Source organism: Scardinius erythrophthalmus, assembly GCF_964197995.2.
Source record: "Scardinius erythrophthalmus genome assembly, chromosome: 15".
In the NCBI taxonomy this organism is placed as follows: domain Eukaryota; kingdom Metazoa; phylum Chordata; class Actinopteri; order Cypriniformes; family Leuciscidae; genus Scardinius; species Scardinius erythrophthalmus.
Genome location: NC_138235.1, coordinates 27,600,521 through 27,613,603, shown reverse-complemented (window position 1 = coordinate 27,613,603; position 13,083 = coordinate 27,600,521). Strand labels below are relative to the sequence as shown.

The 13,083-nt window shown below is 37.0% G+C and overlaps 1 protein-coding gene across 1 annotated transcript; it reads left to right on the top strand.

The window, feature by feature from the left end:
• Nucleotides 1–5,398: 5,398 nt before the first annotated feature.
• arf3a (ADP-ribosylation factor 3a) lies at nucleotides 5,399–11,493 on the top strand. The gene is made up of 5 exons (XM_081386980.1): nucleotides 5,399–5,446; nucleotides 6,778–6,944; nucleotides 7,132–7,242; nucleotides 8,196–8,320; nucleotides 10,219–11,493. Exons 2-5 carry the CDS (start codon nucleotides 6,797–6,799, stop codon nucleotides 10,378–10,380), a joined length of 546 nt encoding a protein of 181 aa, XP_081243106.1. The 5' UTR covers nucleotides 5,399–5,446; nucleotides 6,778–6,796; the 3' UTR covers nucleotides 10,381–11,493.
• The last annotated feature ends 1,590 nt before the right edge of the window (nucleotides 11,494–13,083 follow it).

The window sequence follows — 13,083 nt, the reverse complement described above, 5'->3', positions numbered from 1 at the left end:
TCCAAAGTTGTGCCATGTGCTGCTGAGTACTGTTTGTCCTTGTCTGTGAATCTGCATCTGCAGCCGTCAGAGACTGGACCACTGTGATTTCCTAACTAAACACAGGCCCGCTTCTGATGTCTACACTCTGTCTGAGTTCTGTGATTGCACAACAATCACAAACATCTTAAGAATAAATGAGTTTTTCTGTATGTTTCCTCACAAGCCTCTCTAATGAGGATGCGCTGTGGCGGCTGGCGATTGAGTGACGTGACCACCTACGGTCTGCTGGCTTTATCGAACTCGCTTCTTGTGGTATTTCCTCTGGCAATAAACGATGGGAGTGAAAGAGAACTGGAGAAAGAGTGGTGTGGAATGATAAAGCACAAGATATCTGGTTTGTATTTCTTTATTCCTTTATCATTTCACCCTGGAGCTGCTGCAAGAGGGAATTTCCTGTCGCTGTTTCTCCCATGTGTGAGACAGAGAAATTGGACGGCCGTAGACGACCCCCCCCCCCCCAACACCTCCCCCTATAATGCAGTGCAGCCAATCACACATACAAAGCAACATACTGACAGCATCAAGAATAATGACAACCAGACTGCCACAGTTAAGACAAAAGGGCATTGAACTAATGTTGGGTCATATGAAATATTTCGGTTAGTTACCATACGTATAAATAGACAGATAGATAGACAGATAGATAGACAGATAGATAGATAGACAGACAGATAGATAGATAGATAGACAGACAGACAGATAGATAGATAGACAGATAGATAGACAGACAGATAGACACTATAGACAGATAGATAGATAGACAGATAGATAGACAGACAGATAGACACTATAGATAGATAGATAGATAGATAGATAGATAGATAGATAGATAGATAGATAGATAGATAGATAGATAGATAGATAGATAGATAGATAGATAGATAGATAGATAGACAGACAGACAGGTAGATAGATAGATAGATAGATAGATAGATAGATAGATAGATAGATAGATAGATAGATAGATAGATAGATAGATAGATAGATAGATAGATAGATAGATAGATAGATAGATAGATAGATAGATAGATATGTGCAATTGAAATAAAACATGAGATATTGGTTGAAGCGGAAATGGAAATATGTGAATATATACTTAGGTACATCAAAAGAGAAGGAAAAGGGAAAAACAGCTGGAAACATCTGCTTCTGGGCTCCTTGTCCAGCTACCCCTTCCATTTTTGATGTGGGATAGAGAGAGAAAGGGAAAGAAAAAACAAGGAGCCAGTTACCCAGAACATCAAAGCCATTGCCTAAATGTGCAAGCCCTCATTAGTTCTGCAAGCCTAACCAACCCGACTTATGATTGTGTTTGCTGGGGTGCACTTTGGCAAACACTTCAGAGGAGAGGCTCCTTTAAATTATAACTCCCACCACCCCCACCACCCCCCAGCCCAGCTTTCCTGCTCCCACCCCTACCCACTGTAGCCTCTTCTGCCCACCCCATAACCCCCAGAACTCCCAGTGCACACAAACACAGCACTCCCCCCCCATACAGCACTCCACCCTATAATCTGGTGTGCAGCTGCAAGCATCTGCTCCACTCCCTCTCTCTTTTCCTAACCACTGAATTGATAAACACATCGATCATAAACCCACTGACACACGGTGGACCAAGTTTCCTTTTCATCTGGACTAGGTCTGGGCAGGCACTGTGTGCACAATTACTGTTAAAAAATCTAGATGAGCAGGCATTTTAAACAATTGTATTGATGTACAATAAGCACAACGCAGTGACAAGTCCTGTAATAATTAGACCCATTAAGATTTTAAGCATGTCATGAAGCTGTGTGTATTTCTTGTAGTATTATATGATCTTTACTCTATAAAGAGTGATATTTTGCCATACTGATAATCTGGCATGCAATTTCTAAGTAAGTAACTACTGAGTTGGCAGCCTGAGGAAATCAGTTACTGCCAAGTTCTGTAATTTGGCAGCATCTAGTAGGTTACTTATTCATTAGGTTCAGTCATAGCTGAATAATTAATCACAATATGGAAATGTGCTTCCAAACATTTGCAGCAACAAATCCTTCAGTTGTAAATTATCACATAATACACATTTCTGGACGAAACATTATCAAAATGTACTAGCTCACAGCTCACTAGCCCACTTTTTTTTTTTGCGACATGAAACAATACAACTTTACCTGCCAACTTAACCGGATAAACAACATTTCCACTTTAAAATGATTTAGAGATCATCAGAATGTTCTTTACTCACATGCACAATTTAATTTGATTTTTTTTGTATCAAACTTATGACATTTATATTAATTTACTAAAACCACCTGTCCTTAAACCAACTCAATGCTTGAGATATATATTATTAAACTTAACAACAAAAAAGCATATTCCATATAGGAACAATAGTACTATTTCCTGATTTAACAATTACTTACACCTCTTTTTATTTATAAAGTTTCACAACCATGTCCTCTTTACCAGTATGGAAGCAAATAAGAGACAGAACTCTTTGAAATTTAACAGCCACTGAATACTTAGTTTTGAAATATTTTATATTGAAAAACATTTATCTGAATTTATTTGCTCTGAATTCACCCCTTTGAAATTATTTTACTTTGGAAACCATGTATCTGAATTTATTTGTTTCGAATTTACCTCTCAAAACCTGAATTTCAATGAATATTTTTCAATGTTCACAAATACAGATTTAAAAAAAAAATCAACTTATAGAATTTCAGATAAAATAGATTCAAGTTGATCAAATTTGATTGCTCAAATTCAGATCTCAAATTTCAAGTTAATATTTTTCAAAGAAAACATCAGTCTAATTCGACTGCTCAAATTCAGATAAAAAAATTCAAGTTAAATATTCGCATGGTAACATCCGGGCTACCCAGGATAGGAAAAACAGTTGAGCGCCTATCAGAGCACGACGATCATGTGCGCAAGGTATACAGTAGGTGGCGGTAATACTCCGAGTGAACGGCCATGAAGCGGAAAGAAGAAGTAGAAGAAGAAGAAGAAGAGCACGACCAGCGACCATGAAACATGCTGCGTTCCAGCAGAGAATGTCTAATAGGAATATAATATAATAATATCCGTAGACGGGCTCTAGTTCCAGTCAAATTGTCATGCCCTTCACTCGCTAACTTCCCTCCGTCTCGTTCACTCGGATGTACGTCATTGCTTACGTTGCACGAGTGCCCACTACTGGCAGAAACTGCAATGGGCTGAACTGGAACGTCCCAAGCCCTTGATCACTTGGAATCAGCTATAGAGTTGATTTATTATTTAAAAAATGTTTCCTTTAAGAATTTGTTTAATGCAGCATCCAAATGTTTATATGTGTGTGGGTTGTTTTAAATAAATAAAATATATAATTAATATATCATAGAGTTGTCTGTTGTGGTGGTGATTAGACGAGATCTGTGGTGACGTGATTGTGGGACAGGTGCCTGAAGTGTACATATGAAGTAGACTCGCTCCCTCGGTCAAAATCGAGGGAACGAGGGTCTGTCCATATCTGGTCCATATAAACTTCCCTCGTCCACTTCACGAAGTGAACGCAGCACCAGTCTATGCCATGAACACATGACGAGCTCTCTGTCGTGATCCAAGAAGTCGATCGGCACGGAGGATGTTAAACCTGTAAAGATGACTTCCAGGGAAAACGAAGGCGCCCCGGTAAGTTTGCCGTTTATGTACAATCGGACTCGGGCTCGACAGAACATATGTTGTTGCTAATTATGTTTGGAACACATAGCTATGGTTTGTGTGACTCGTGTCTCTATGTAGGTAAGTCAGCTATAGGCAACGGTACACACACACACACACACACACGTTCGATGATCGCGCCCGCGCCTCTCCCTCTTTCTCTCACTCACTCTCACACACACACACACACACACACACACACACACACACACACAAGCATTGCAATCTTGACATCGCAGCCTGTTCATTATAGCCACGGAGCTTCAGAGATAAGGCAGGGCTACAGCTTAGGCGTCCCTAAAGAACCCGCGTATCTAACAGTAGTTCCGCACTACATTAATTTGCACGCGAGTTTTATTTACTTTTATACCGTGTATTCTCCGTGTAAATTCATGCACCGAACCGTGACGCCCGGGTTCAATACGAATACATGTACCGTTGCCTATCTGACTTAGCAGCTAACGTTACCTACATAGAGAGACGAGTCACACAAACCATAGCTATGTGTTCCAAACATAATTAGCAACAAGTTACATACTTCTGTTCTGTCGAGCCCGAGTCCGATTGTACATAAACGGCAAACTTACCGGGGCGCCTTCGTTTTCCCTGGAAGTCATCTTTACAGGTTTAACATCCTCCGTGCCGATCGACTTCTTGGATCACGACAGAGAGCTCGTCATGTGTTCATGGCATAGACTGGTTCATGGTCGCTGGTCGTGCTCTTCTTCTCTTCTTCTTCTTCTTCTACTTCTTCTTTCCGCTTCATGGCCGTTCACTCGGAGTATTACCGCCACCTACTGTATACCTTGCGCACATGATCGTCGTGCTCTGATAGGCGCTCAACTGTTTTTCCTATCCTGGGTAGCCCGGATGTTACCATGCGAATATTTAACTTGAATTTTTTGATCTGAATTTGAGCAGTCGAATTAGACTGATGTTTTCTTTGAAAAATATTAACTTGAAATTTGAGATCTGAATTTGAGCAATCAAATTTGATCAACATGAATCTATTTTATCTGAAATTCTATAAGTTGATTTTTTTTTTTAAATCTGTATTTGTGAACATTGAAAAATATTCATTGAAATTCAGGTTTTGAGAGGTAAATTCGAAACAAATAAATTCAGATACATGGTTTCCAAAGTAAAATAATTTCAAAGGGGTGAATTCAGAGCAAATAAATTCAGATAAATGTTTTTCAATATAAAATATTTCAAAACTAAGTATTCAGTGGCTGTTAAATTTCAAAGAGTTCTGTCTCTTATTTGCTTCCATATACCAGTATATATTTATGAAATATTTGTAAAAAATCATAACATTCAAATCTGCTTTCATCATGCAGGTCCATGATCTTCCTTAAAATGTAATTTTTCATGTTAGTGAACTCTGGTGAGTCTTCTATCACATTTAATGACATGATGTGCTTATATTTTGTTTACAAGCATTGTTGGCTATAGGCTATCAACAAATTATATTAAAAATAAAAGTTTGGGTAATTTTCTATATAGGTAAATACTTGTAGAGTATACTCATTTGAAGAGATCTTACATCCTTGATCATATAGAAGACCGCTTGCATGAGTTACATTCATTGACATTTTGAATGCACATACCAGGATGCGCCTCAAAGATATCGCGAGATATCATCTAACACACTCTTGCTAGTTCGGCTGATATCGCGAGACTGGAGTGACTTGCGTGAAATTATCCGGTGTTCGTCTCCGAGGTGAGTAGGGATGCTGGAAAACGTGAAAGAATAGGCTATAATTTCGTCTAAATTCCTTAGACATTGCTGGCGAAATGGTATATGTTACATTTAATTTACATTAAATACCTGAGTAATTTATGATTTGTCAATACGCAGGCCGGCTTTTGCTGCTATAGTAGGCTATTTACGTCGTGACAAAAATAAAAGATGTTTAAACAGTAACGTATCACTGCCTAATGTGACATGCGCCGGTTGACCATATGAAGGCATTTCTGTTTTGTAAAATATACAGTGGAATTTGAGCATCTTTTGCATAGCCTATTCATCAGCAGCCCACATATGTGTAGGCTGACATTAGAAATCAATTCTCATATCAAGGTTTTTCTGATTTTAAATAATTGTTTCCATTTGTGTCCATTGTGTTAAAACCTTATCTGATTCTGAAACCTGAATGTGAACTGATCTGGGCTTCAGTAGTTCTGTTGGATTTAAATTGTGATACAAATCAACAGTCTCAGATTTTCTGGCATTTAAATAGGCTACTCACTCATGATGTGGATGTCATCACCATTTTATGGAGGATGAGAAACCTCTCTTCCTTACAAACACATTAAGGTCCATGGTGCGTCTCAACCTGTCTAGCAGCACCTGAAATAAAGTCATACTATGTTAGTTTTTCTAATATAGGTGTTTCAAATTGGATATTTTAAAAACCAATGATGCCGGACTGGACTAGGGACATAATCTTGTATTTTTATTGTACTGACTGAGTTTTTTATGTGTAGTCTATTGTCTAAGACTCAGTGTTCCATACACATTTATTTAATCAGTGCATGATGACAGTTATGAGTCATTTGAGATGAATTTGCAGATTAGTGCTCTCAGTGCAAGGCTAGTTCAAGATGATCTTACATTAACATGACATCTCTGATATACATGTGCTCTGGTTCTGTTTTTTTAAGGATTACATTTTGTTGCAGGCTCTAGTAACAGCTATATTTTTCCAAATACAAAGCTTTATTAGTAAAGTGTGCAGAATTCCGAGCATGAGTTACCATACTTGACCTTCACGTCATGCCATATTTTCATCTGTACTGCTATGCGAAAAGATCCACTCTAAAACATGTAAAAATGAAAATTGTCGACATTTGCTCTCCTGATATGTGATGCTATCTGTGAAAGAAATATGTTATTTTAGGATTTTGTCCTGCCATAGTTAAAGATCATAAATTGCAGAGGGGTTTCTAGAAGAGTCTAGAAGAGGAACATTGTGATATTTGTACGGGTCAGACAGGTAAGACAGTTGTCATTTAAGAAAACTGACCCAAGATTTTGTCTTTTTATACAAGTAAAGGCTATCCAGCTACGATGGGGAACATTTTTGGCAACCTTTTGAAGAGCCTCATTGGGAAAAAGGAGATGCGGATCTTGATGGTTGGGCTGGATGCAGCTGGGAAGACCACAATCCTGTACAAACTGAAGCTGGGAGAGATAGTGACTACCATTCCTACTATTGGTAAAGCACATTTTCAGACTTAACATGTTTAGTCGCTTAATTATTATTGTATTATTTTCCTCTCACACAGAGACAAAGTCTATGTGAAGTTATAGACAATGTCTACTCTACTCGTAAAGAAGGAAGCCATGTTTTACGAATCTTGCCAGCTTGTAATTTGTATCCCATTGTGCTGTTTTGTTACTAGGTTTTAACGTAGAGACTGTCGAGTACAAAAATATCAGTTTTACAGTGTGGGATGTTGGTGGCCAGGACAAAATCCGACCTCTGTGGCGTCACTACTTCCAGAACACACAAGGTGAGAAGAGGACTCGTACACACACACACACACACTCACACTCACACACACTAAACACAAATGATTTTAAATAAACAGGCAATACACCTTGCAAATCATGGATGTGACATAAACTAAAGCCTAAAAAGTCTACAGTCAGTAAGACAGTACGTTTTTTAATACTCACCAAGGCTGGATTTATTTGATCAAATATACAGTAAAATGATCCATCAGATATCATTCTAATACTCTGATTTGCTCAAGAAGCTCAAATGTTGAAAACAGTTAATATACTGCTTAATATTTCTGTTGGAACTGTGATACATTTTTTTCATGATTCTTTGATGAATAGAACTTTCTAAAGAACAGCGTTTATTAGAAATAGAAATAATTTGTAACATTATAAACAGCCGCTACCTCCATTTCATCTCTACTTAAATATCCACCATAACGTGAAAATAATTATTGGCTGTATCAAATCTCAATAGCAGTGCATCCCCAGGTTCCTTCACTTCACTCCAGAAGGTGTGTATTAACCCACTGGAGTTTTGTTATGGATGGATGTGCTTTTTGGAGCTTAAAAAATGCAGGCACTATTCAATGCCATTACAAAGCTGGGAAGAACCAGGATATTATTTAATATAACTCCGATTGTGTTCGGCTGAAAGTAAAAAGTCATATACACCTAGGATGGCTTGAGGGTGAGAATTTAAATTTTTAGGTGAACTATTCCTTTAACTGTCACTTTTGATCAATTTAACGGATCCCTGCTGAATAAAAGTATTCGTTTGATTTGTAAAAATTGTACATACATCAATAGAGGAAGGAAATACCTCGTCTGAATAAATTTAGTATTTATATTAGTATAAAGATCTCATATTGGGGTCCACAAGGGTCTTCATTGTCCCCTGCCCTGTTATTAATTACTACCTCTCCAAAACCACATTTCACATAATTTCCCATGTATTTTGAAGGTCTGATCTTCGTGGTGGATAGCAATGACCGCGAGCGAGTGAATGAAGCCAGAGAAGAGCTGATGAGGATGCTGGCTGAGGATGAACTGAGAGACGCTGTACTCCTCATCTTTGCCAACAAGCAGGCAAGAGCTTCCTTATGCTTCTGCTGTGGTCTTCAAATCAGAGACAGTTTATTAATGTTAGCATTGTGTTTGCCATCTACCAATATAACTTTCAAAGCACCCCTAAGTGCATCAGTTTTTATAACCTATGTTGTTGACAGTGGAAACCCATTGAATTATTTGGTGATGTCCCTGCTGTGGTTGTAGTTCATTAGTGGACTGGTAGTTAGAAGGTATTATTGTAGAAAACCTCAGTGATCAACATTTGTAAGATAGAAAATGTTCCTCAGTGTGCCTGTGTGTGTTTGCCTCCATCTTCCAGATGGCAGAGGTGAAAACAGACTATTTTTGGACTGGATGAGCTCTCTGATGATTTGCAGAGCTCATTGCCGGTAGTGGTTGTTGAGGTCTACCGCTGATGTGTTGAGCAGTTTTGAAGGTCTCTTTGATCTGATGATGTGCAGCTGGTGTATCATAGTGTGATGCAGTAGGACATGATGCTCCCATAGCTCCCACAGTAGCACTGATTCTGTAAAAGATCTCTAGAGAAATGTAGGCTTTTCGGTGTGTGCAGGAATTACAGACACATCCAGGAAAATGAGTTGAGGAACTATGGGAAATTCTCTTTGATATGGATGCTGAGGAACTTAAAGTTGTTTTCCTATATGCTTACTTGTTATATAACTAAGAGAGATAGTCAGACTGTCTGAGGTAGGGATACTGATATTACATTATTTGAGAGCTATTATGAAGGTTCCTTTACGGGATGCACAATATATCAGTACAAAATATATAGCCTATGCATGCTCATTTCCCTTATCATTACACTTAGGCCTGGTTTCACAGACAGGGCTTATATTAAGATAGGATTAGGCCTTAGTTAAATTAGGACATTTAAGTAGCTTTTATAAATGTGCATTACTGGTGTGCATCTTGAGACAAAACAATGGCACTGACATATTTTATTTAGGATATGCCAGTGCAAGTTGCTTTCAGTTAACATGCAGTTTAGTCTGGGACTAGCTTAATCCTAATCACCTAATACTCACATAATGCTAATATTTAAAAACACTAATATTTTTAATAACAGTTAAATGGTATCTTTAGCTAAACTAAAAAAAATAATATCCATTTTCATGCACATGCACATTATAATGTTGTGATTCCTTAAATCAGTGTTTAAAACTGAAATTAGTGTTTATTTTTAGCATTTTATATGTAATTATTTTAAATTATAAATGTTTTTTGTTTTATAATTTTAAATGTATAATTTATTTAGACAAATTAATATAGAATTTTTTGCTTTCGCCATAATATGAAAATAATTATCAACTATGTTGGCCAGAATTTTAATAGCAGTGCACCCCTAGTTCCTTTGTGATTCGTTATAATTTAATTTATATTTGGACAAACCAGTATAGAATCATAGTATAGAAGTCGGTATGAAATTAACCTTATCTATTTTGTAAATGCATGTTATAGATTTTATTGTGAATGATTCATCCATCCGTTTATATGTTTCATTTTTCATTTTCTTGTAATGTTTAATCAAAATGTCATAACTAGATCTTCCGATGAAAATGACTTCTCTGTGGTGACATATGCCGGACTTCTCCAGACATTTAGTCCGCTTAAACCCCGCCCATTTCTTACAATCAACTGCGAGCTCACAATCATTTTTGAGCGCAACGGCCGAAATCCAATCAACGACCGGTGGATAGAACCAAGTCTCCGCCTCACATTTTTTCTTTTTCTGCTAGTCCAGACCATTACACTCGCTTTCTCCATTTCATTTCTACTTTAATGTCCACCATATTGTTCCTTATAGTCCACATGTCGCTACTAAATCACAACTAAACTATGTAGGCTGTATACATAGTAAGATGTGTAGTTGTGTATGTTTCTTTCTCACTCTACAGGATCTGCCAAATGCTATGAATGCTGCAGAAATCACAGATAAGCTGGGTCTCCACTCCCTGCGCCACCGTAACTGGTACATCCAGGCCACTTGTGCCACCAGCGGAGACGGCCTATATGAGGGTCTGGACTGGCTGGCCAACCAGCTCAAGAACAAGAAATGAGGCAGGCTGGATCCAAGTGGAACCAGTGGGAAGTGGCAGCTCATCAGGGAGCACCAATGGTTTCAAAGATTCTTTCATTCTGTTTACAAGTTATGACCATCGGGAGTCGGGTCATCTCAGACAGTGTAACCCCTCGCTACGCCCCACCTAACAGATCCGTGAGATGATTGGGGTAGCACTAGCACCCCATGATTCATATTCATCTTACAAGTGAAGATGTTTTACTATTCTTATGTGATTTAAACATCTCAGTTTCTTGTGTCTGTACACTGTAAATGCATAAAAGACAGGGAGTGAATGAAAAGCTTTTACTTATATACTTCTATGGAATATGGAGGTATCGCTTAAATGCAGGTCATTTAAACTATATTAACTGCACTGATAGATGAGAAACCTGTTGATTCAGTTTCCTGAAATATTTCAATAAAATCAAGTGAAATAATACTCTGAAAAACAGTCGATGAACATGTTGTGATTTTTGCTATAGTGTTGTTGTTTTGCTACTGAAAATGAAATAGAAATGCATTGTGATTTATTATCAGCATATCAGCCAGACTTCATGACTGTCAGTGTTACACAGGGGTGATGATGCTCTTATTGTATGTATCCACACAATAACCGGTGTCTCTGCACAGGTTGCTGAGCAAGCTTTGGATTGTAAACTGCGGATCTCTTCTTTCGGCATGCGTATTTAATAGCAGTGTTCCATGTACAAGAACTATTTCTTTTGTGTAGCTGTTGCTTTCTGTTCTGTTGTGTAGCTAAATGCATGTGTTTCGCTGCTATTACATGTTCGTCTGTGTCGTGCCGTGTAGACATGCTCATTGAACGCGTCATCACTTGTGTTGCATTTATGTTAGTGACTTTTTGCTAGTGTTGCATGGGCAAATCTGAGGAGAAGAACAAGGGTAAATCTCTATAGCCATGTGACTGGTGTAGCTGATTTAAAAGCATTTGGTAACTTCACACAAATGCTGAAAAGAGTGTCAAAGTGACTATACCGTATAGTCACGGGTACTAATAGACTCAAATATGGTTGTGTGTGTACGCTCATGAATGACTAAGTCGTGTTTATATATTGCACGCTTAATAAAGTATGCATTTAGATAATTTAATGTGAATATCTATTATTTCTTGTAAAATGTGTCCAGTGTCTATAAATTTTTTTTTTTTATGTTCATTGCATTGAGATACGGTTCATTCTGCAAGCATTCAAATCAAATTCTAAATCAACTTAAATAGTTTTCCCAATTTTGCATCTGCACACAAAATCATTTTCAGTCATCCATACTTACATTTATCCATATATGCATCTAGCTCCTCAACCAGTGTTACTATTGTTAACTAAAGCTATTAAAAATCTCATATAAAGCTGAAATAAAATATAATAATAAATAAAAACAAACAGGTTTTTTTATTGCTTTGGCACAATGTTCACAAGCAATCGGTCCAAAGCTCTTGGTACTAATATCACAACAGATCATCAAAAGTGCAGTTTTTTTCCCAAACATTTCAGCATAATTTGTGTTAGTACAATACACAAAATCACAAAGTATCCTTTTCATTACACAAAATAAATGTTTTATATATAAATGTTTCATTCACAGTAACTGCCTTTCATAAAGCTCTTACTATCAAACTTTTGATTTGCATCTCTTCTTGTTCAGTTTTATACATTTGTCTATTACTATTATATTATAAATTAACTTGATGGTTAATGTATCATTTGGTACACCTATAGTTTGTACAGTATAAAAATCCTTATGTCTATGGAAACTCCCCATAAAACATGAAAACACAACGTGTGTGATATAAAATATGAACATATAAAATATGGTGTACAATATTGTAAAATATGGTGGAATAATTATATATATATATATCTTCATACATCAATTTGCAATTTGTGAATTTTTCACTATAATCTCAACACAGCCTGCAATCCCATTCAATATTATTTTAGTATTGTCTATATACTATTATAGTATTTATTAATGTTGAATTAGTTTTTATTTTCATATTTTTAGTTATCATTTTAATTTTAGTTTAAGTTAAGTCATTTTTTATGTGCTTTTGTCATCTGTATTAGTTTTCTTTTTTATGTATTATACTTATTTTTTTTAATTTGAACTTATTTTTTAGTTTTAGTTAACAACAACACTGATCCCATTTAATTAAAATTAAAGTCAGAAGTGTTATATGACAGGTGCTTGAGTACAAATTATAGCCTATGAGAAAAAAGATATTAAATAATACAACAAAACCACTCAAAGTCTTGAACCCACATGGCTGACAAAGTTCATCTACTATAATTGCTTCCATTCTAAGATCTTTTTTTTTTACTTCCAGAATTCAGTTTACACAGTCTCTTCACTCATTCAGTGGTTTAGTATACAATTATAAAATTTGTTTCTGCATTCTGATAACTTTATCTGACACCACGAATGTGATAAATCTTATCTCTGTGCGGTTTTGGGTTTGTGGAAATTTCAGAGCGTATTGACAGTGCTTCATCTGCTCTGTGTGAACACTTATGGCTCAGAAAAGCCTAGAAATAATAAGAAGGGAAGTCTGTTTGTTTAGCAAGATGCCCAGTACCTCACCCCCTTATTCTGTGGCAAATCCCACACACCTCCCCGCCTGCCCTCACAGTGTGTGTCTCCAGGGGCGTGACAGCAGTATGTGGGTCAGGGCTGCTCCCTG

What these genes read in the sequence shown, in the direction of transcription:
- arf3a (XM_081386980.1), top strand. Translation starts at nt 6,797, where the DNA reads ATGGGGAACATTTTTGGCAACCTTTTGAAGAGCCTCATTGGGAAAAAG. An exon ending in CTACTTCCAGAACACACAAG is followed by an intron (nt 7,243 to 8,195) that starts GTGAGAAGAGGA and finishes TGTATTTTGAAG; the next exon opens with GTCTGATCTTCGTGGTGGAT. An exon ending in TCATCTTTGCCAACAAGCAG is followed by an intron (nt 8,321 to 10,218) that starts GCAAGAGCTTCC and finishes CTCACTCTACAG; the next exon opens with GATCTGCCAAATGCTATGAA.